This window comes from Saimiri boliviensis, chromosome 10 (assembly GCF_048565385.1).
Source record: "Saimiri boliviensis isolate mSaiBol1 chromosome 10, mSaiBol1.pri, whole genome shotgun sequence".
Classification (NCBI taxonomy): domain Eukaryota; kingdom Metazoa; phylum Chordata; class Mammalia; order Primates; family Cebidae; genus Saimiri; species Saimiri boliviensis.
This window is the reverse complement of record NC_133458.1, coordinates 71,287,487-71,313,001: the sequence shown is the minus strand read 5'-3', so window position 1 is coordinate 71,313,001 and position 25,515 is coordinate 71,287,487. Positions and strand designations below refer to the sequence as shown.

The following is a 25,515-nucleotide window of genomic DNA, read 5'->3' as shown; positions in this document are numbered from 1 at the left end:
CTCAGCTCTATCTCTTAAAAAAAAAAAAAAAAAAAAAAACCTGACAGTGGGCTAAGATCAGGAGACAAGCAGAAGAGTCCATTTCCTTGCCTTTTCCAGCTTCTAGAGCCTTCCCACATTTCGTGGCCATGGCCTCCTTCTTCCATTTTCAAAGCTAACAATGGTGGGTAGAGTCCCTTTCACATCCTATCTCTCTGACCTTCCGTCTATAGTCACATTTCCTCTGATTATAGCCGAAAATGGTCCTCTGATTTCAAAGAGACAGGACCAGCATGGATAATCCAAGATAATCTCCCCATCACAAAGTTCTTAATTACATCTGCAAAGTGCTTTTTTGCCATATAAAGTAATCACAGGCCCCAGGGATAAGAACTGAGACATCTTTGGAGGGTCATTTTTCTGCCTAACACAGTGATAGAATCTGCCCTCAGAAGAGAAGCTCGAAAGAAGACTGATGAACACAGGGCTGAATTGGGTTCTTGCTGCACCAAATGTGAGCTCCCTTTCTAGCTATAGGCCCTAATTTCATTCTTCTAAGCCAGCATTTCTTAAAGTCTGCTCTGTGGCATGTTAGTATTACATGATGCGTTAAAATTAAAAGCTCTGTGGTTAAATAAATGTGTAGATTCTATGTACCTTTATTTCTTTATAATTTATATTAGCATATGAAAGATTCTGAAAAGTTTATGGTGAGGAAGTCTATCAAGTTTAACATGGGTTTTCCAAAACTTATTTTTCCAAGGAATTCTCTTTTTGAAACGCCTATTAGCAGCCCCAGAATCATAGTTTAATACAGTGGACTTTGGGAAATGCATTTCTAGACAACACAAAGATACCGTCACAGGCCCAAGTATAGGGGAAAGAGCCATATGTGATCCATAAAGCCTTGCTGGAGTGCCCTAGAATCAACTTGAATTATCCAAACCCCATTTAGTACGTGAGGGCTAAGATTCAAAGAAGTTAAATCTTGCCCTCAGGAATGGAAGAGTCAAGGTCTGAACGCAGTCAGTCTTACTCCAGAAGCTTCACTTTTAAGCACTGTACTTGAGTTCATCTTTTCATATCGAGCCATGTTTCAGCCTCCCGGCCAGCCCTTTGTTGAACACCACCCCTGGTCTAATAGGCTACAGTATGGAAGGATCAAGTGTTTTCCCTTCATCAGGGGCTGTGAGCAACGCAGTTATAGAAGTTGAGGGAGTGGCAGGTTTGCTGACTGACATATCCAGTCTACAGTGGATATGAGATTCGCAGAATAAGGCAATAGCAGCAAAGTCCCCCAGGGCAGTCCCAAGACTCATTACCTTTAGGACTCTAAGTAGCAAAGGGGAGGCAGCACCACCTAGTGGACAAAACGAGTGGTCTGCATGGAGGTCACTGCAGTCAAAACCAGGTTTCACTATTAAACAATTTACCTCAAGCTCAGTGCTTTAAACTGCAAATTAGGATAACAGTCTTAACCTCATAAGATAGTTGTGAGAATTAGTGAAAGCACAGACAAAGTGCCAAGCATGAAAAATAAATGCCACATCCGGCTGTTGTTATTAAGTCCAAGTCGATCTTTCTTCAGGGCTCTTCCTCCTGCCCCCACCCAGGTTAATTCAACTTTGCTTGCAAGAAGTGCATGTACTTCCTACTCTTACCACCCAGGTCTTTGGTTAGTGTGGCCCCCGTAATTGAAGAGTGTTGGTCGAGGGCTGCCAGAATTCTGAGACCGCAAGAAAAGAAAGGCAAAGGGGGCTGGAGTGATTTGCTTTCAGCGGACTCCCTAACTGGGCCTTCCCTGCAGCGTTCACGTCTTGGTGGCCCTTGATGGCGGCTGGCTGCCAGCAAAATGTTTTGTCTTGGAAAAGAGGGGGTCCACCGTTATTCTGTTCTCATTAGCTTTCTAATTAGTAAAAACTTCAAGAAGCTGGCATGCGCTTGATTCTTAGCCTCCAATTCTGAGCTTTCATCATTTCCCCTATTTGTATGTTTTCTTGGTTAGCTTAATGGAAAAACCTTCTAAAATTGTTTACATTATCTTCAATAAGTTATTACTTACAAAGATGACAAAGAAAACACTTGTGTTTCTGTTTATAAGTCTTCTATCTTTTGCTAAATGAGTATTTAAAGTGTTCAGACGATAATAATATCCAGGCTCCCCTAAGTAAGAAACAAAGAACACGTGCTGATAGAAAATAAAGAAGTACAGGCCCAAGGAAATTTCATCCTTCAATTTCTGGTTTCAGAGGCTTCCAGTTATAAAACAAAGATAACACACCCAGACTGAAAGACACATATGGTTTTTGATTGTAGAATTTAAAGAGAATTGGTCAGAGATGGAAACCTATAAGCTATCAGGTGGGAAAGAAGGCTGTAATTACTTACTACTTTTCCTCTGAAAATGCACTTGGGAATCATCTGGCTGCAGTAAGCAACGCAAACTTGAGAAAATTGACCTAAAATTATCGTATAGGTGAGACCAAAACAATTAAGTGTTTGAAGAAAAAAAATGAAAAATGCTAACATCTTAGTGGCAGGGACATTTAACATACACCTAGTTATTTCTGCTATTTTAAACCGCGCTATATCACATTGTTGGAGGTAGAAATTAGAAATTGATCGAAGTGCTGCTTTTAATTAAAGAGTTTAATTTTAAGGAAAATGAATTAATGGATTTTCAATATATCTTTTTCGATCACTTATCTACACCTTTGTTCGAACAAATCCAGAAACCAAAATAAAAGCATGATACTTAGAAGGAAAGGATTTGTTTCTGTGTTCAGAGTGTGCTTTGCAACTCCAATCCTTCATGTTAGAAAACGACAGAGTGGGGATAAACAACTGCCTTGGCGGGACTCATTTCGGAAGAAACATTGACAGTTTTTCATGTCTTTTAATTAAACACACTTCTGATATACCCAGCGGCCTTCTCATACTTTTTTTAAGAAAAGCCTTTAAAAACATCTTATGATAATTAATTTTTTAAGCTAATGGTATTGTGATATAGTATTTAAGCTACTCTTTTATATAGTATCACCGTGGCATAGTCTTTTCGTCTAATTTTTTTAATTAACCAAATGTCCCAGAAGGATAAGCATTATACAATTTCCAGCAAGACACAGTGGGAGCATCATGGACTCAAAACAAATAGAATTTGATCTTTTGAATCTGACAAACTGTGTGAACTAAGCCCTGATTTAACTTCTCTGAGTCTCTGATTCCTCATTTTTAAAATAAGGAGAATAATTTGCAACTTCACATGGTTGTTGCAAGCATTAAATGAAACATTTTATTTTCAAGTACCTGATATAGCCACATCACAGATGCTTAATATGTGTTATTTTCCTTTCCATTTTCCCCTTCATATGCATATATACCAGCAACATCAATTCCTTAATATGTAGCGCTGATGCTGTTAACTTTATTAAGCTAGATTTTCCATTAAGCATTTATCCTTATTCATTAGTTAGGAGGACTGACGCACAAAGATATTAAATTATTTACTCAAGTTTAATGAATGAAATTGAAAACCTTTTTCCCCTGCTTAACATGAATGTGCCCTTTTCAGTATGCAGAGCTTTGTTGCATTTATTCAGAAGCTATTGCTAAGTGCTCAGTTTGGAACATAGGATTAATGAGCCCGGAGACATGGCGTTGGTTACCATGGCAACCAAACTAGCTTTGCTCTGTTCCAAGCTCAAACAACGGATGTGGGAAGCTTAACTCTGGCCTGCGGTATATAGCTGGGTGTTCTTTTTCATATATCTGACTTCCCATTGCTGCTTCCAATTAATCCCTAATTCTCTTGGAAAAATAAATAAAAAGAACACCCCTACTTCTTTAATGCTTTGCTTTTTCAGCTATACCACCTAACCTCCTTCCTGAATAGAATTATCTCCCCATTTGTTTCTTAAGATTTTGGCACCTAACTCAGTGTTACTCCTTTCTTCACAGGTTCCTGACATTATTCTGGGGGTCTTTAATAACCACATGAATGACTCAACAAATCTCCTGGTCTCCCCGTTTCTGGATCTTATTTACTTCAGTGACTTTCTCCGACTCTTTGACTTGATGACTCCAATCCATAATCATACCTGGACCGAGTCATTAACTGAAATTTATCAGTCCCCAGAAATCACTGATTCACATGTCCAATTCTCTGCCCATAATCTTCTATCTTTGCATCTTGCTTGTTCAATGTCCACTATAACCATTCTTGGACTCCATCAGATCCTTCTCTGTGTTCATTTTGTCTGCTAGATGTTCCTTCCTTTTCTCCTCCTCTATCCAGCTTAGTTCCATATTTTATCATTTTAATAACTTAATTCTTTTGCCTGAACTTTAAATTCCCTCCATCTCTTCATAGCATTTACCTGGTGCTATGAGCGACCCTACCCCTGCGTGAGCCCAGTTATCTGCCATCTCAGTGCCTGCAGCCAAGCAGCTGAGCGCTGTGTGGCAAAAACCACCTGTGCCACCTGTGCAAGACTGGTACCATCATAAAGTCAAACGTCCAAACTCAACTGGACCCTCCAGATGGGTCAGCAACCCAATGTTTCTCTGTTTTACTTACTTTCCCATTCTCTTTAATTTCCTATAATAATTATTCTCTGTAATTTTAGAAAATTTAATGTATTCTCTGTAATAATTATTTCAAACCTCTTTTTTCCCCAAATCTTTTATACTTCTTCTCTTTTCACCCTCAACTCTCTTCACTTCTTACTTTACATTAAAAATGCCCTTCAAAGGGAAGCTTACTTAAATCCTTCCCACCACACACATCAACCCCATTCTCTCTGTTTCTGCCTCTGGCTATGACAGAACAGAGGTTCTTTTCTCCAAAATCAATCCCTTTACCTGCTCTGGATCTCATTTCCCAAACTCAGAATCCTCACACCAAAAATTATCCCTCCTCTTTTCTTTGTCTTCAATCTCTGCTCTACTGGTGGATTTTTCCATCAGTTTTTATCATCTAAATTTTTTTTAAGAAAAGTTCAAACTCATTTTCCTCTTCATCTACCTTCTGGTCTTCTCTTCACAAATATTCCTTAAAAGCCTTGTTCACACTCTCAGACACGCTTCTTTTTAGTTCTCAATCCCCACCACTCTGATTTCTGCGTCCATCACTCAACTGATTAGTATAATCTCCAGTTCCATCCATGTTGCTAAATCCAGTGGCAGCCTTTTAACTCTCAACTTACTGGGTCTTTCCATAGTGTTTAACACTTTTGACTTCTCCCTTCTTCCTGGCATACTCTCTTCATATGGGAAAGAAGAAATGTGTGCAACTGAGCATGATTTTGTCAGTAATGATCATGAAATTGCTCTGGTTCAACCGCACTCTTTTCCTTAGTGCTAGGACTTGTTGTCAATTGAACTTTCAATAAGTTTTTAACAATCAGTATCCGGTATGTTCTACGCACTGGGCTATGCTGAGCAAAACAGTCTCTGCTCTCATGAAACTTATGGTTTAGTGGGGGAGGCAGATACTAATCAAAGAATTCAACAAATAAAATATAAGTGCCACCAAGGAAAGCTACAGTGTGCTATGAGAATACAAAACATAGCATAGGGACCTAATTGAGTTTAAACGGATTAAGAAAAACTGATTCTCAGAACTGAAGTCTGAAGTAAGGCCTTGCACAGAAGTAGAAGTTTGCTTAGCAAAGAAGAGGGATAGAGCATTCTAATAGCAAATATGATATATTTGCATCCCTAGCCTTTTCCCCTAACTCAGCACCTGAAATAATGGCAATTAGGTCTTGACTCTTCAGGAAAAAAGAAAAAAACAAAACAAAAAAACAGTTATATTTTTCTTTGGAGAAATCGGACCAATCTCAAATAATAATAATAATAATAATAATCTTAAGAGACTATGTGAGAGATTCCTCAGATGAAAGGTCCAGCCAGATCCCCTACAGCAAAACAAAACAAAACAAAAAACTCTACCTAGATAATTAGATTCCGAATCAGCTTTTAGTGAGTCAATCTTAAACACAGGCAGAGAGCCAAGGATTACAAGAGATCTAAGGAAAGCCTCTAATATAGCAGATAGAGACAATAAAAACAGAGAAAAACAACCTAGAGAAGATCTCCCAGAAAGCACAGAATAAAGAAATGTAAAATAGGAGAGACAATACAAGACAATTAGAGAAACAATCTAGGGAGGTTCGATGTCCAAATAACAGTAATTCAAGAAAGAGAGCATATAGAAAACAGAAGAAAAGAACTCATGCAGGAAATAATTCAGGAAGGTTTCTCAGAACTGATAGACAAGCATTTTGGAATTCAATGGATTCAGTATGACGGATGAAGATAAACCCACCAAGACAATTCATTGTGGAATTTTAGAACATGAAACACCAAAAAAATTTAAAAAAACGAAATTCTAAGTTCCCCAGAGAGAAAGATAATAAGTTACGTAGAAAAAAATGAAGATGTAAATGGCTTTTAATTTTCCAGCTGCAGTACTGGAAACTAGAAGGCAATCAGGCAATGCCTTCACCATGCTAAAAAAAAATGTTTATGAATCTAGAATTCTATGCCAAGTCGGGGAAGAATTCATTCACTGGGGGCATGTATAGTCTCATGCACCCTTTCTCAGAAATCTACCAGAGGACATATCTAACCCAAATAGGCAACACACCAAGATTTAGGAAGATTTGTGGTCCAGAAAACAAGAGAGAGGAAAAGGGTGTCCCTGGGATGATAGGGAATGGGGACCCAGGATGACAGTGGTTCACCAGATGTACACGAAGCTAAACCTAATTGGAGCAGGTCTGAAGACTCCAGAAGGAATTTTTTCAAGAAAGTAAAATTGATAAAATATCCACTGAGTTTAAATATTTCAGAAAAGATTAAAACTATCGTCAGGCCAGGCACGATGCCTCACATCTATAATTCCAGCACTTTGTAAGCCTAAGCAGGAGGATGACTTATGGCCAGGAGTTGGAGACTAGCCTCATCAAAATAACCAGACCCTGTCTCTACTAAAAATAATTTTTTAAAAATTAGCTGGGCACAGTTCATGTGTCTGTATCTCAGCTACTTGGGAGGCTGAGGTGGAAGAATTGCTTGAGCCTGGGAAGTCAAACCTGCAGTAAGCAGTGGTCACGCCACTGAACTCTTGCTTGCATGATAGAGTGAGACCCTGTCTCTAAGAATAAATAAAATAAAATAATATTGGCAAAAGCTTTGAGGCTAAATAGCAGTGGGTATGTAGAAAACTAAGCAAAAGTACGAAATAGGACAGTTTACCACAGAGATAACAAAACATTGCACAAAAATAGAAGCTACCAAAGTTGACTAGAAGTCTCGTAGTTATAATGTAACTGCATCATAAGGGACAGGGAATGGAATAAGTACTTGCGGGGAGGGACATGGGTAGAGGAAAAGAAGACAGATCTGCATTTTTCCTTACAGTCAAATCAATCGATTCTCATAAAGCTGCTTCTATTGCTACTTATTCTTCCTACTTTTATGGATAAATGGTATTTATTTAGTAATTTGGAGCTAAATATCAACTAATCGGCTTAGGGAAGTCAAAGTGGTTGCCTCTGAAGAAGAAATCATCTAGTACTACATTTTTCATAATAAACCTTGAACCTGGTATCTTCTTAATGTCTTCTAAACAACTTTCATATTTCTTTCATGTCTTTTGCTAAATACATTTTCTAGGTCCCTTAAATTTCTTGTGATATTATAAATCTATCTTTTCTTACATTACAATTTCCAGCTGCTTATTTCTGGCATATAGAAATGTAATTGATTTTTGTATATTGATCTTAAATGCACTACCTCTGCTAAACTCAATTACTAGTTGTAACCATTTAATTGCAGATTTTCTATGAAGACAAACGTCTTGTTTTAAATAATGGCCATTTTTCTTCCTTCTTTTCAATCTTCATATATTATTTCTCTTTCTCTTCTCTTTGTGCCAGTTAGATCCCCAGGACAGGGCTGAAAAGACTGTGATGACAGCAGAGAAGTTGTTTCATTCCTGATTCTAAAGAGATGCTTCTACAATTTCACCACTAAATAGACTATCAACTTTAAAGCACTGCTTAAGGCTGTGTTTCCCAAAGTATGGTATGATTTTTCCTGGAACAATCTTTACAGGACTAGAGTACCTGCTGACTGACTGGGTGTGAGATAGGGACTGCAAACTCACTTCAAGTTCATTCACTCAGAGGGGAAGATTGGAGGCAAGCCTTCTGGAAAAAGCAGTGACCAGAAGCCAACAGTGCTTTAGAGTCATTCTCTGCCATCTGAGAGCAGAGGGTCTCTTAGCAGATGGAGGTCAATAATTTAATTGCATTTTATTTACTGTTACTGTTACCCTCAATGTATGTCAAGGGATTTTGGTTTTCAATTTTTTATAGTAATATCAAGTTTCCTTTAAAATTGAATTTAATAAGTAATATCAATTTGATGAGAACATTAAATTCATATTGTACAGGTGGTACTCACAATACAGCAGATGTGGCAAAAATCCTCAGGGTGGTTTGCAAATGCCTAACATGGTCAGATTTGTGCTATTCCAATGTATAACATAGGAGATGAAAAGATGGAAGGCGATGAGGTGGTAAGAGCAGGGTCTGTCCAGCAAGCATATCTATTTCGGATTAAAATGAAGGCCAATGACATCTTAACTTACCATCTTCCACTTCATTGACCAGGGAATTTCCTAACGTGGGTAACTTGTGTCACTGTCACACAAAGTAGCAGGAACAGTCTTTTAAAAGACATGGTCTCTTTTGCATTGCCCCCATGTTACATTCTGCTAGGGAACATTTGAATTTTTATGGCTTTCCTGCAGTAACAAATTTTCCTCCTACTGTCAGGATTTGCTTCATGCAGAGTAAAGCAGGCAGCTTTCATTTTCCTCTTACGAATGGAATAGGTAGAAATAATATGCTGCTTAGCAGCCACCTAAACCTGCCCTGACTCTCTTTATTCATAGGGAAATGCAGGATTCAATGAGAGGACGTTTTTCACCGAGGTAAGTAAGCCTTCTCAACTGATGAACACTATTATACTAATACCAAAGGAAACAAAGGCCAGGAGATGGGGGCATTAAGTAGAATGGCAAACAGGAAAATAGCAGACAAAATCCAGCATGGGGACAAAGCAGGCTCTGCAACACTGGGAAAATAGGTGAAAATCCTTTAAGAGAAAATTGGATGCAATTTTTTGGCCTCAATTAGCCTTTTCCACAAAGAGCACTTTTCCACAAAGAGTCCATTAAATAGCAAATGAAATTACATCGGTTTTCAGTTGCCATGGCATTGGTTCTTCCTCTAATGCACTTGTCTGGTCCCGAGTTTAATGTTAGCCTGACTTATTTTCCTTGTCTGTATGCTGTCTCAATTCCTTCTGTCCAGCTACAAAGTGATGTATTTCAGTTCTCCCTCAGAGTACCTATGCCATAATCTAAGAGAGACAAAATTCAGTCTTCCGCTATATTTCTAGAGACTGAGAGGGTAAAACTAATGAAGAGCAGCATTTCATTAACCATGAACCACACAGTTTTCATTTATTAGATGGTAGTGGGTCCCATCCATGCACCCAGGGCTTCTGGAGCCATTCCCAGATCTGTCAGTAACCTCAGTAACTATTTATTGAGCACTTCCTATGTGCCAAACGCTGTTCAGAAGCTGGGTCAGAAAAATGCAAAGGAAAGAAAACAAGATGCTCAGTCTTTTAATTTCCAGGTTAAAAGATCTACCAGCAAAGCACTTACTTTCTCATATTTCCTCATCCATAAGATGGGCTGAAATTTCCCCAATGACTTGATTCACAATTTTGTTTTTTTCATTTATGTATCTGCCAGCTACCACACTTAAAAAAATTATTCTAGCAGTAAGGATCTAAAATAATAGATTTGCCTTTTTGAAATTGCTTAGCTACAGTTAAACATTAGGTATGATATCAAGTTTGACTCTGATATTTTAAATATTATTTTCTGATATGCATAGTCACACAATTTTTAGAAAAATACATCTATACAGTCTATACTGTCCTAAAGCTTTTTACAACCTTCCCATGTGAATGGACATTCTTTTAAACATCATTTTAAATATCTACATGGTATGGTATTAACAACATGAAATTTTCTATTAGATATGTAAGTGCTTTTTAGTTTTTCAGTAATATAAATGACTCTCTGAGGGCAAATAGGAATCAAGCAATTTTTTTGAGACTCTAAATACATTTAAAAATTAAAAACGCCTATCTATACATTTTTAATTGTGGTACATTTTAAATGTTTTTCTTAATCAAAACTTCTACGACAAAAATATAAAGTAAAATATGCTCTAACTGCATTATTCTGAAAACTCTTAAAGAATTAGGAGAAAGTCTCTAATTTCTAGTGTACTGCAGGTCATGTGACCAAGCACAACTCTAAGTTACATGATCAGTGGCTTCCTTTTTCTTTCTCCCCAGTTATCTCTTTGACTTTAGGTATAACCTAGTTTGGAAGTATCTAAAGTCTGAATTTGAGGCCCTAAGTAATGTTAGCCCTGGGTAAAAAAGGTCCCCCTGCCTAGGATTTGTCCCTAACCCTAGAGGTGAAATTTCTAAGTTAAAAGAAGTTTTAAGCTTTCGATATGTGTTATCAATTTGCCCCCTAGGCTTGTACCTGTTTACATTCTATTAAGAGTGTGTGAGAGCACTTCCCTACATATGTGTTACCTTTTGTATGCTTATCAATGTAATAAACAACAAAGTATCTAATTGTTATTTTAATTGACATGTTGCCGATTACCAATGAAGGCTATCATTATGTCATGTATTTATTTGTTGTTTATATGATTATTCCTTTTTTTCCCTTAAATAATCCTGTTCTTGGTCTTTTTGTTTGTTTGTTTTTTCTTTATTAAATCATTTTTTCTTCTTTTTTCCCTCTTTTTCTCTTTTTTTCTTAGGTGTCAGCCTTCTTACTTTCATTGAGAAATCTCTGTATATAGTAAGCCCTGTGTCATGTAGTCTCAAATATTTTCCCCAGTTTTATGATTGCCTTTTAGTTTTATGATGTTTTCCCTATTGAAGTTGAATAGTTTTGCTTTCTCTAATTTATTTTTATTTTCTTTGTGAATTCGGCCTTTGATGACATGGCTTAAAAGAGTAAGTGAATCTTTAGTAGACTTTCTTTCTCTCTCCTCCTTGATCATTACAAGCCTAATTCATTAGTGTCAGCCTACAAACATTGTCCAACCTTCCCCTATTTCCTTCTTCCTTCTCATCTCTAGGTAGTCTCTCTCTGTTGACAGGAACAAAAGAGATGGGGAATAATTGTGTCGGCTGGGAAAGGTGATGTCTCTAGGGAAGGTTTGGCCACTGTTAGTTTGTGGTTGATGAAATCACAGAAAAAGGCAGTAATATAAAAAGTTAACAAAGTTTTAGTTATGAGGGATGAATAAGTTCTGAAGATCTGATGTACAGCAGAATGACTATAGTTAATAACACTCATTGTTTATTGGAAATTTGCTGAGAGTAGATCTTAAATGTCCTTATCACAAAAAGTAAGACAAAACATGTCTTAATTTAAAAGTTAATAATTAAATTAATATATAGTTTCTAAACTTTCTAAAACTCTTAAAAATAAAAAGCTTATATGTTTAATTAAATTTAAAAATCAATAAAGATAAAAAATATAAACATAATTGAATGAGTAAATGTGAGAGTGGTGATGGCCAAATACAGAAAAGGTGGGTAAGCTCCAAATGACGTCTATAACCTTGTCCCTATAACTCCATGCTAGGCCCTTTCTTCCTAAGGGGAAGGCTGAAACGCAAACATAAAAAGAGCATATTTGCGGGAAGGGGCTGAAGGGAGGTCACAAGCCAGTATTATCTATATTTGGAGATCAGAGAAAAACCTTGCATGCCAAAGGAAATGATTCATAGAAATAAAACAACTAAAGATGCACAAGACAGGATAACTGAAAGGTTCCAGTGTTTCAGAAGTTGGGAGAGATGAACTCCAGAGACTATATGGCATACATCCTCATTTTTAGCAGGTGAACCAAAGAAGAAAGAGAATAAGCTGGGCTGATTTTTTTCCCCTTCATTTCCACAGGTTGAAAAGATCATGTCTTTTTTTTTTTTTTTTTTTTTTAGACAGATCTTGCTCTGTCACAAAGGCTGGTGTGCAGTGGCCCAATAATAGCTCACAGCAGCCAGTCTCAAACTCCTGAGCTCAAGCAATCTTGCCTCAGCCTCCCGAGTAGCTAGGACTACAGATGCATCACCATGCATGTTTAATTTTTTTTTTCCCTTTGGTAAAGATGTGGTCTCATTAGGTTGCCCAATCTGATCTCAAACTCCTAGGCTTCAAATGGTCCTCCTGCCTCAACCTCCCAAAGTTCTGGGATTACAAGTGTAAGCCACGGCTCCTGGCCATATGACATCTTTTATAAGTCCAGTAATCCTACTACATTCTTTAGTAAACGTCTTATCCCATTTTTTTTCTCCATGAACTTCTCATTCCATTCTTATCTAAATATCCGCACTTTCTGCTCTTCTCTCATTTTTTGGCTGACGATTTTGCCTGATGCATTATTGAGGGGAAAAACCATCAGAACTCCCTCAGCTTAGCATTGTCAAATCTATAATCATTCTGGCATTTAAAACCGTCTTTTACTTTGTCCCACTTCTTAAAAATGAGGATGTACCCCATAGTCTCTGGATTTCATCTCATCATCTCATCTCAACTTCTGAAAGGTTGGAACCTTTCAGTTATCATGTCTCATGCATCTTCAATTGTTTTCTTTCTATGAATCATTTCCTTCAGCACAAAAGTTTTTTCTCTGCTCTCCTACTGTTGACAGTGGTTGCCTGTGACCTCTCCCTCCAGCCCCTCCAGCAATCATGCTCTTCTTAGGTTCACTTCTCCAGCCTCACTTCTTTTTAACAATTGTTTACACATGACATCTCTAGTTTCTAACAACCCATTTACACTTTATGCTATTAAAATCTGCCTTTTAACACTGTTTCACCAAAACTATTTTTGTCAGTGATAACTCTGTCACCTAATCTAATGAACATCTAATTAAGCCTATGTCGCTATCGCTATAGCTGGCCGCTGTCTGCTTCTGGAAACTACCTCTTTCTTAGTCCTTGTGTTGCCAAAGGGCTCTTGTTTTTCTCCAATTTTAGTTATCAGGATATCTTACTCTCCTTTATTGGCTTCTCCCCATCTTCTAACATTGAAATATTAGAATTCATTGGGGCTTATACATAGATTCACCATTCTCTATATATACTGTTTATCCAGGTGATTCCATTGATTTCCTTGTCTTCAAATACAATCTATAGGCCAACAATTCTGAAATTATATCTTTAGTCCAGGGCTCTGTTCTGAAATCTATACTATTATATAAAGTGCATCCTTGACATTTTCACTTTGAAGTCTCAAAGAGATATGAAAATTCTCATACTTAAACTGATCTAGGAGAACTCACTCTTCTGATTTCAAGACTTGATTCAAACCTACAGCAATCAAGTCAATGGAGTATTAAAAAAAATAAATAAAAACATATATAGGTCAATGGAATAGGCTGGAGTCCAGAAAGAAACCTATATGTATATTGCCATTTGAGTTTTGACAAAAATACTAAGGCAATTCAATAGTGAAAGAATATTCTTTTCAGCAAATGGTGCTGAAACAATTGAGCATCTATATAAAAAAATATGAACCTAACCCATACCTTATACTAAAAACAAAAATTAACTCAAAATGAATCCTAGGCCTAAGAGCAAAATCTGAAATGATAAAACCTCTAGAAATAAACATAGAAAACAAATTTTGTTGCTAGGAGGAAAAACATTGATAAATTGAATTTATCAGAATTAAATACTTCTTCTCTTTGAAGGATACAGTTAGGAAAATGAAAAGAAAAGCCACAGAATGAAGAAAAAACACATGCAAACTATGTATCTGATAAAGTATCCAGAATATATATAAAGAACTCTCTCAAATCAGTAAGAATACAGAAATCCCATTTTTTTAAAAGGAGCAAAAGTTACAGACATTTCACCAAAGTAAATAATATACAGATGGCAAATCAATTAAGGAAAACATATTTAACATCCTTAGTCATCAGGGAAATTCAAATTAAAACAAAGAGATATCATTACAAACATATTAGAAGGCTAACATTCGAATGATCTACCCCCCAGTAGAGGGACGTTTAGACTGTACTGTTAACTTTACTGAGTGAAAATTATACTCCATAAACTGACTTTTTAAAAAATGGATTTAATGATCATCCCCACATAGGTGCCTCTTCCTCAAGTTTCTTTATCTCAAAAAATGGCATCACTATCTGCCTGTTTTCTAAAACCAGAAACCCAGCAATGATACTTGGGACTTTTTTTCCTTCACATCCCACCCACGTCCAACCTATCTCCAAATCCCAGCAATTTACTTCCAAAATGTATTGCAAACCCATCTCCTAATCATCCTATCCAAGCTTGCCCCTAGTGCAAGCCACCACCTTCTCTCACCTAGACTGTTACAATAGCTTCCCTGCTGGTCTCCCTGCTTCCATCCTTGTCCACCTCCAATCTATGTTCTGTGTAACTCCAGAAAAATGACTTTAAAGGAAAATTAAACCATGTCACTGTCTTACCGGAAACTTTCTAGTGGCTCTATTTCAGAGCCCCACAGTTTGACCCTAAAAGGCCCAGTGGGATCGGACACATCCAATGTCATCTTGTGACACTCCCCTCTACCCTCTTGTCCTTCCCACACTACCCACACCCATGATACTCTGGCCATAGTATCTGGCCATAGTAACCCTCTTTCATCTGCTTAACAGGCCAAGGTTTTGCTCTCTTAGCAACGTTTCTCAAGCTATTTTCTATAGCTAGACTCCTTTTCCTCTCGGCTTTCTTAATGGGTAGCTCCTTCTCCTTCTCTTTCTTTTTTTTTTTTTTTTTTTTTTTTTTTTTTTTTTTTTAATTAAACAGGCTCTCACTCCATCACTCAGGCTGAAGTGCAGTAGCATAGTAGCAGTTCAATGCAGCCTTGACCTATTGGGATCAAGTGACCCCATTGCCTCAGTCTCCTGAGTAGCTGAGACCACAGGTGCAGGCCACCATGCCCAGCTAATTATTTTACTAGTTGCCCAGGCTAGTCTCAAACTACTGGGCTCGAGTGATCCTTCCACCTTAGCCTCCAAAAATTACAGTACCACAAGCGTGAGCCACTGCACCTGGGCCACCTTCTCATTCTTAAAGTTTCAGCCTACCTAACACATCCTTAGAGAAGGCTTTACACATTTTATAGTAATTCACTTCTGATATTCTCATTCATAACTCCTGTTTTCTCTTTCACAACACTTTTCCAAAGTGTAATTATATATTTATGAATTTGTTTTGTTAATATTTATCTTCCCTATTAAAATATACTTGCTTTGAGGGCAGGAATATTTTCTCTTTTTTATTTACTTAGCACATTACCTGATGCATCATAGGAGCTAAATAAATATTTGTTAAGTAAATGAGTAAATGAATGAACTTCCTGCTACTGAATAATAATAAGATTCCAATGTGATCATCACTGAATTACCTGGATCAACAGAACTATGTATTTTTTAGGGGCCTCTGAACAGGTGTAATTGCATCATGCTGCTTACTATATCACCTGAGGTAGGTGGGGGTCACAAAGTCTTGAAACCATGAGTGTACAAGCAGACAATGATGTTGGCCACCCAGAAAGGCTTACCTCTCCAAACCAATTGCTTGGCACAGAGAATGGAACTTGGAGTTGTACAAAAGTGCAAAGCTGTGTGTCCACTTAAGGAGTAGCAATTAAGTTTTGCCCCACGATCACAGAGGACCTTAACACAATCCACATTAGCCATTTCACAAGCCACATGAAGAGGGGTTTTTCCATTTGGTCTACAGTTGATGGTAGCATTGTGGTCCAGTAGCACCAGAAGGCATTCCACATGACCAAACAAAACAGAGAGATGCAGGCCTGTGGCCCAGGAAGACTTTAATTTATAGCTGGGCAACCAATAACCTGAAAAAAAAAAAAAAAGAAAAAAGAAAAAAGGAAAGAAAGTTTAACTTCCTGACCTGTGATTTCTCCCTGTTTTGTGAAGATTTTTACAAGGAATTTTATTTTGGTCACATTTATAAAAGTGGGGTGGAGGAAGGATGACAGAGGTTTTAAACTAACACTAATGGTTTTGCAAGTGTTTTGTTTAATAACATATTCTGCTGTTCATCAGTGAGAAAGGCTTTCTCAAATTCTTACTGACTCTACTATTTCTTACTACTGTGTCTTGTTCCTTTGTTTACTTCACATTTCTAGCTCTTGAAGGCATTTAAGTTTGGGATCTTCATTTATGTGATTGTATTTTGTTTTGCATAGTGAGTTACATGAGATGCTTCAAGGACATTTTTTAAAAACTTTCAATCATTTAGAGTTTGTCTTGAGTGATTCCAAGGCTGTTAGTTGCAAGCTTATAATTTTTATTCTATCTCAAATCTTTTTTCTTATAGTTGTCAATCCAAGTTATGAATGTGTTTAATCTTTTTTAAAAAAGTGTCACTCCAAGATTTTATTTGCCTGTCTGTTGATTTATGCAATATCTTTTTCCAAAGAAGAATTTAAGGCAACTCACAACCTTCATATACTACAAGATTTTTAAATGATTTTAAAAATAAGGGCAAAATTTTAAAAACTAGGAAAATAAAAATGTCAAAAGTAAGATAAATACATACACAAAATATAAACTGTGCCCTATACAGTAGAACAGCATTGCAAATTTACCTTTGAATTTCCTAGCAGCCAAAATAAACAGGAAAATAAGATAAGCGTAGTGCCCAGAACCAGAGATGTAAACGTTGTATTCTTCACTGATTAGATAAGTCAATAAATCTAGAATATTATGATTACTTCTGGGCATCGCCCCTTACAAGAAATGATTAACGACTAGAGGGCGCTCTGAGGATGCTGACCACATTAAAAGTGGGCCTGGAGATCAGGTATTAAAATGCTCTCATTTAAGTGAAAAACACTAGATACATGCCACTCGTGGGTATTTATCCTAGAAGCATAAACACTCATGTGAAACGTCCTAAAGGACCACTGCATTGCACAACTCCGCAAAAAACACCATTTACATTGTACTCTGTGAAATGTGCACCTGGACTTAGGAATCTTGACAACCTGGTCTACCTATAAGAATATGCACAAAACTACAGTGTTATTCATAATGGCTAAAGAATCTCAATGTTAATTAATAGGATACTGCTTAAATAAATTATGATACATCCATCCAATCAAATACTATACAACCATTTAAAAAAATGGGGCAGTTCTATATAGACTGAAATGGAAAGACCTCAGGATATATTACTGAGTGAGAGAAGGAGGGAGCCGAACAGTATATAAACTATGCTATCATATGCAAATATGTTTGTAAACACTGAGTACAAGAAACTGGTTATAGTGGTAGCTTCCAAGAAAAACTGACGAGTTGGGGAATCAGGACAGACATGTACTTGTTCTTGAATCTCCCCTTGGTAACGTTTAAATTTAGTATTCTTTACATGTATTGCTTTTTAATAAAAATAAATACAATTAAAATAAGCTATTATCTCTCTGTCCAGAGGGGGAAAAATAATTTAATTTAAAGAAGCTATTTACAAGGTCGTGCACAGCGATTAACCCAACAGGAATGAATGAACTCAACCCGAAGTTTGTCTTTCTGCAATCTGTCCTCCAACTTAGCAACACACACACACACACACACACACACACACACACACACACACAGAGAGAGAGAGAGAGAGAGAGAGAGAGAGAGAGAGAAAGAGAGAGAGACAGAGAGAGACGGACAATTTTAATCCCTGTTTTACTCCATTCAGAATTCTAGAGCCATCTTGCTTTCTCTCCCTCCCACCTTCCCCTTTATCCAAATCTACTCTTTAAAAAGAAATCCAGTTATTTCACATTAAGGTCTAATGGACTGAGGATTATTTAAAGTATGATCACTCTCAGGATTATCTGAATTTATGGAAGAATCTATATTCAGCTAACAGAATTAAATTCTAAGATATTAATTTGAGATTCCAGACACTGGGAAGAGATGGTGTTGGATTATATGGACTTTCTGTGGCAGAACTAAGTAGTATCATAGATAGCCTGAGCTGCGGAGTATCAGCTCCACTCTGTGTGTGTATGTGTGTGTAAACTGATATGCACATACAATGTATGTACATATAGATCCTTTCATATATTTCTATTGAGTTATGTACGTTGAATCTGTGTTCCAAGCGGAGTTCTTAAGCTGTATGTTATGCAGCTTTCTTCTGATAATGAATGAATCACATTAACATCAATACTTAGTCATTTTAATACTCAAATTTCCTCAAAAAGCAATTGGTAAAAGCAGTCTTTTCTGACTGCCTGGGAAAGAAGTTGGTTCCAGATCTGAAAACCAGGGTGTGTTTTGTCTGCCGATTAACAGCAAAAATTAAGCAGCTCTCTGCGGCAAGTGATTGGAAACTCGCGCCTGCTTCTGCAATGGGAAGAAAAATGATCCCAGAAAGGAAGCAGCAGAGAGCTGATTGAGAAAACACCATTTTGATGTAAAATCAAAGAAACGCAGAAAGTTAGCACTGGAGGGAAGATTATTCAGTCCAAGCCTTTCATTTTCCAAATGAGAAAAGTGCCACTTTTTCAGCCTGCTAGAGCCATGAGTCGCCTGCCTCAATCCAAACTCATGGACTCAGAATACCTGCAATGCAGTTTCCATCAGTCTTTGTCTTTGTAGAAGCAGAATAGGTTTACCCACAAGTCTGCTTCGCAAATCACAAGGAAATGAAGATCCTCAATTCATCTATAATATATCACATCTCTGATACGGAAATGCATTTGCAAATTGAATTTTTTTCCTCCTCCTAACTTCCCAGTAGCACCTAGAGAATCTATCTTGCCCATGTATTACATGAATCAGTCATCCTTGGTCTCTCAGTCAGTTTCTTCTGCAACTCCTGTAATCATAAACGTTAACTGGTCAATCAGGCTCACAGACTACCAGGTCCTGGAATTCAGCCAACTCCCAGAATGGAGCTGTGGCTACAACTCACCTCTCTTAAGATGGGAATGTATCTTAGCAACAAGACTCCTTAGCTGCTGCCCCTGGGGAGCTGAAGTGGAGAAATGGGAAGAGGACAGATTGCAGGCTATGGCTTAGGGTATACTGAAATGTATCTGGAAGTTGTGTTGCAAAACTTTGGTAGTAATGTTCGGTGAGGGATTTTTTAAAATAATTCAGCCCTGAGCATATCAGGAAAGCCTACTGCTTTGAGCAGAGAAAAGAGTAGCCCCTGACTAAAGGGCCATCCCTGTACAATCATCACTTTAAAATGAGGCTGGACGCACAGGTTGCTGTGCAGCAAGTGTGGAAGTAAGTACACTTACTGTCATGGAGGACCAAACCCCAGGTAAAGCTATCTTCAAAAACCACAGATGAGGCTGTGCCTGTTCACAATCTTGTGCTGATGCTGATATGTCAAGAGATCGGAATTTGTCCCCCAGAATATAACCACCAATGATCACAGCAGGCTAGAAACACAATGAACTGATCAGGTAGTCATTTTTTATACACGCCCTTCTTCCCACAGCAAAATTTTCCCAGGGCTTTGAAACCTAGAATGTGATTTATTCCTAGTATTTGTCTTTTGAAGGCCCCCTCTATTCACCTCTGCAGATTTCAGGCTGCCCTTTTACTTTATGTTTAGACTGTGCAAAGGACAGAGGTGAGGCAGAACTGGGAAACCAAGCCCATGGGAGCTGAGGGTGGGAGGTGAAGCAGCGGCTGCCTCCCTCTAATGTAAACCACTCACACGCTACCCCACGTCTGCAGTCTGTGTGCGGTGACAGCTCCTTGCAGAAGAGCTCTGTTTGAGTAAGAAGCTCCACTAAGAAGAAAAGAAAAATACAGATTATTTCCCCTATGTATAAAACCCTCAGGAACTCTCAAATACAGCCCGTGCCCTGTGGCTTGACCATGATACGTAATCTGTTTACACGGTTTCACCTTCATAACATGATTCATTATCTACATGCAGGAATCTGAACTTAGACAGGGTCTTGTTAAAGATTGCATTTTGCGAATGAGGATAATTAGTCTGGAAGAGGTTAAGTAGTATAAAGTGTCCATGTTCGTATAACAAGTACTGACAGGATCAACTCTGACTCTCAAACACTGTTGCCCCCAAATCTTTAAGTGGCCGCCTATGATCCAAAGGCTACATGTAGTTTACCTCCAAACTGATATTACTTGTAGCTAAAAGTTCTAAAGAAATTTTAGAAGTGTTATCCCTGAAAAAAAATATGCAGGCTAATCCTGTGTGCGTGCGTCCGTGTGTGTGTGTGTGTGTGTGTGTGTGTGTGTGTGTGTGTATGCATATGTGTGCTTAATTTAAATCTGAAACCAAAGATATATGCCCCAATAGCCAGGTAGAAAGCTGCCTAGAAATATGGCATGAAGAAAAGTGTTTGGGCCTTCTTTCGGAAGAAAGGATTGGTTCTGCTCCACTGTTTGGAGAGAATGTACACATTTTTGGTAAACCTTCAGCTAAGCCTGGGCTCTGTAACAGTTATCAACTATAATGTTATCTGAGTCAAAGAACCCCACACATGAGAAGCCTCTGTTATTACAGCCAAAGGTTACACACGCTGCTCGTGGCTGGATTAGCAGACATTTGCTCTGCCTGTGTCCATGTATTTACACAGTCCTGAAGGATTACAGACCGAAGCACAATTCTTGGCTATTTTTTAATAGCTAATATTTTCCGGATAACTCAAAGTTCCCCTGGGAAGGGGAAAAAAAGAGCAAGCTTGAAGTGAAAAATTTAAAGAAAAAAGTTTGAACATCAAAGAAAAGAAAAAAAAAAACCCTAGGATGGATATGAGAAAACAGGAGAGTAAATTTCTGGCAAAGAGCAAAATTAGATGATAAAGAAATTATTCATTCGGAGAGTGGAAATAAGAGCTTTGACGATATTTGGATATAAGTTGCTACTTAGTAAAGTAGACAGAGTACCTGCCAGAAAGTTTTCAAGTGAAATCATTCATTGGTTATTTTAATTAAAAATGTAACTACCAACCAAGGAATCAGTGGCTGTGGGCCATAAATGAAGTACTTAAAGTGCATTACACTGATTAATAAAAGGACTCTGATTAACTTTGCTGACTAGGGAATTTCCTACCAAAGAGATAAGTATGAAATTCTGCTTGTATCATTTATGAAACAAAGCTCATACATCTGAAGGAAGCTCAAGCTGTGTAGCTAGTAAAACCTCCGGAAACAGTTTTATGGGCATTCCTTCATATTTCCAGTATGGAGGTCACCAGTGAAAACCAATAGAAAGAGGCTTTGTGTTTTCTTTACAAATTTCTTTTGTGCTTGCATTCACTCTACATACTCAGTGCTTGACTCGTAATAAATTTTATATCAGTGACATTCCTTGACTCTCAATAACTTATTTCATTTGGCAGTTAAAAAGTTGTTCATGTTTTCTTTATATCATTTTTATTTTAAAGTGATCATCTGGTAAATGCAATTTTTGCTTACTTGTTTTTGCTTTTAAGACCCGTTATCGCCACCACTCCCAGGGAGATCTCTCAAATGCTATCCAGTACATTGTAAATGTTCACTTTAAAAAATGTGAGAAAAGTTTCTTTAAATTAATAAAACATGATTATATCTGAAAATTTTATTATGAAACTTAAAATAACTTAGAAAAGTAAAGTGAGATCTCTCTAACTTTGAGAATCATGATTAGGTGCTGGAGAAGGATAGGACTCACAGTTTGAACATGAACTCTGGGCTGGCTTCTAAATCTGTTCTCTGTCAAATGGTAAGAGTTGCTAGCTACTCAATGAGATGTGTCCAGTGCTACAGAGGAAAGCAGAAATGAGCTTCCAGACCTATTTATAATCCAATAGCTTTATTCTATCTTCCTCACAAAATCCCCATTTCATTTTTGCTTATGAGCTCAACTTTTGATTTCTGGTGTGCCAACTAGATTGTAAATTTGGGAAGCACTATTTAGATTTTAGATGATTTATTTGCCAGCAGAGCTCTGAGTTCCCTTTTCAAAAATTATACACTGACTTTCACATAGGCTTAGATGGAGTAAATTTAGGGATAAAATTTAATTGCTTTTTAAATCCTATAAAAATGCTGTATATTCTAAAGAATGATTTAGAATTGATTGTACTACTGTTTATTTTCTATAGGACAATGAAATGTTGAATATGGAATTTTAGTGTTAATTACGCAAGAAAATTTAAGAGTAGCATTAGATATGTTATAGGTTTTGCACATTGCCTTGCTTATTAAGCCAAAAATAACGGAAACCTGGAGATTCCCACACTTTAAAAGTAAACAGGAATGTTCAGTTTCCTCATCTGGATGCTGGTTACATAAGTTTCTTTATTTTGTGAAAAGTAATCAAGCTACACACTTATTTGTGCACTTCTGTGTAAAGCTTTTCAAATGTGCTGTAAAAAATCAAAGAACAGTGTGTAGCAATTCAACAGCATCAAACATCCAGAAGTTCTGCTTTGAATAAAGTCTCACAAACTTTAATCAAGCCACATACTCTTCAAGGCCACACAGAAATAAGTCCTATTCCTTTGAACTATTTGGAAAGGAACTAACTAACCACTGTAGACTGCTTAGCTCCATGCTGCTGCCTAACAATGACTTTATGACTTAAGAAATTGGTATAACCACTTAGATCTACTAGCAGCTAGGATTCTATTTATCATTTCCATTTCTAACTTCCCATTCCTAAGTTTAAAAGAATTAGTAATAAAGCTGAAAGGACATGAAGAAAAAATTGAAGAAACTTTTAAGAAAGATGAGGTTTTAACCTGAGTTGAAGATTAAAGCGACAAATTCTTATATTCATATTAAACAGAGTAGTGTGTTTCTTTCTACACATGCATGCACACACACAAATTTCCTCCATAAACCCTAAAAGTCAGACCATAAATCTTACTAGTTCTGTGCAAACATCCATCTGGCATATATAAGAACAGAACTGTTTTTTTCCTTTCCCAGAGAGTGTAATTTGCTATCTGCTTAATTGAAAGCCACATCCCACAGTCCTAACACTGTGAAAACACCTCTATTCATGTGAATGAAAATTTAGCTCTATGAGGACCAAAGGAATCAGCTCATATTGACAAGAAGAATTTAAATTGTATTTTCTTTTTCTTCAAGGGTGATAACACCAGTGGAAGCAGGAGAAACAACCCCTCCCCCACCCCCGCACGTCCCTAGAGCTTGTATCTAAAACTTCCTTTCTTATATCCTAAGAACTTCACACAATCTGTGCAACTTGGCTTGGTCGGAAAATAAGAGAAGGCAGTCTTTGCAACTCAGGGTCAAATAAAATGCCCACTAACTTGAACCTGAGTTATTTCACCCTAGGCACAAATATAGGTTTTTAAAAAACATCTTAAAAATTAGTTTGGTAATCAGACATTCTTTCACTAAACAAAGTTACAAGATGAAAGCAATCTACCTATATAGTATACAAATTTTATTTCTAACAGAGACCCATAAACTTTTTTAAAAAACAGGTCCCTTCTTTGTCTTTCCACCAAAATATTAATGCCAATTTATTATAAAGCCTTTGAGTAAAAATCATAGACACAGTAACTGGCCTCAACTCTTCTATACTTCCCTCAGAAATGACAATCATGGGACAGTAAATTAATGAAGAAATATATACTATACCATTAGCATTTGTATCTGGAAATGGATTATACTGATGATTTATTTATGAACAGAAAATATCTTTAAACATGCAAATAATGACTGTCTCTAACTGCTATACACAAGACCTTAGCATCTATATTGTTTTAAACAGAAGCAATGTTGAGCAGTGTGTTAGCAGTCTGCTTATCAGATGACCTAACTCATGTTCCCCCCCATTAACTACTTGATTTGGGAAATCAGAACCAGTGTACTTCTAATTTATTTCTGATTTATTAAGCATGGGTTCCAGAAAATTCCTTGGTTTAAAAAAAATTGTTCTGATTTTTGTTTTCCTTAGGTCTTTATAAGGTAGATATTCTGTATTAAACACATCTACAATTTTGAATAATTATTATAGTCCAGGAAAAAAAGTTAACTTTTTTGTTTTGCTGAACTCAGCTTTTGTGCCTGAAATTAAAATTTATTAAAATGATGAAGACCATCAAGGTGCCTGTGGCACTGCTTTATCCATTTATTAACCCTCCAAATGCTGGGGAGATTCCTCTTTTTCAAACACACAGACATAGAGAGGATATATCTTTAAGTGACTGTTAATGGAGAATTAGCAGCCTGTTCTTAAACCAGCTACATTGTCTAAAATAGGGTTTCAACAATCTGCTTAGCCATAATCTAGAAACGTTTTCTTCCTTCCATATCATCATAGTCAGAAGAAAAATTAAAAAGTGAGAGTGCATTGCTAAAAATGATTGTCTGGGATTTCAAGTTCTAGGCACAAGGGTGAGAAAAAAAAAAAGCGAGAGAGATACAAATAATACATATATATCAGCCCACCATGTGTTCTAATTTTAAAAAAGGAAAATATTAATTTGGAAATATTTTAAAATAAATACTTAAAGAAACAATAAGAGCTACTGTTTAGAGTGGATAACTGACACTGCATTTTTTTAAAAAAATCATTTTCTAACAGTTTTACAATAACACCTATATGTTTTTACCTTGTTTATAAGATGCCAAAATCATATTCTCATCTTCGACTTCAAAAACAGTGTCCACATCTATTTGCCTTTGGATTAAAATAGCCTTCAATTTTCCGAAGTCATTGGACTTTAGAGCCTCCAGGAAATTTCTCTTAACTAACTTGGCAGCTTCAGATTTAGTGACAGGGGCACTGGCGCCGTCCATCCTTCCTCTCCTTCTGGAAGCTTTGTTGTGATTTATCAAGAGAGCGGCACCAAGCAAACAGGCGCATGCTGGAGAGTCCACAAACTGTCGGCTAATTTTATCGCAAAGTTATGCTGATCCGTTCTATTTATATAGGGATCATTTCAAACTTCAAAATATCCTTCTTGGCTGTCACTACATTTTCAGGTCCTTTAAACTGTTTATATATCAACTGATTCATTCAGTAATATATAGTGTCAATATGAAGGAAAGCCCCCACAATACATTTCCAAGCATGAAATGTCACAATTATTTCTTATATGATCAAACTAGTAATGTAAGATTTAAAAGCTCTTAATGCTCTTTTTTTGCCCCTCAATAAAAACATCTGGTGCCTGGCTGGAGATCCAGTGGCTTGCTCTGACTAGACAATTGCCAAAAATGAAAATCTGTTATGGTTGTTGATACATGTGCTTCTGAAAGCCTATAATAATTTTGCAATATGAGCTTGTAGAATCAACCACGGCCATATATATTTGAAGACAAACAGGAGGTTTTCAAGTGACTTAATCCTGGAAAATTTTAATATCATGAAAAGCCAGGTGGGA

At 37.0% G+C, this 25,515-nt stretch overlaps 1 protein-coding gene across 3 annotated transcripts in view; it reads right to left on the bottom strand.

Annotated features, from left to right (window-relative positions):
• ASB4 (ankyrin repeat and SOCS box containing 4) overlaps positions 1-24,986 on the bottom strand; it is a 58,752-nt gene extending 33,766 nt beyond the window's left edge. For all 3 annotated transcript variants that reach the window (XM_074379470.1, XM_003921225.4, XM_074379471.1), the window contains exons 1-2: positions 24,742-24,986; positions 15,715-16,014 (exon numbers count right to left, since the gene is read on the bottom strand). In XM_074379470.1, the coding sequence (XP_074235571.1) occupies positions 15,715-16,014; positions 24,742-24,928 (487 nt within the window). In that variant the 5' untranslated portion in view covers positions 24,929-24,986. The remainder of the gene's footprint in view (positions 1-15,714; positions 16,015-24,741) is intronic.
• Positions 24,987-25,515: the final 529 nt, after the last annotated feature.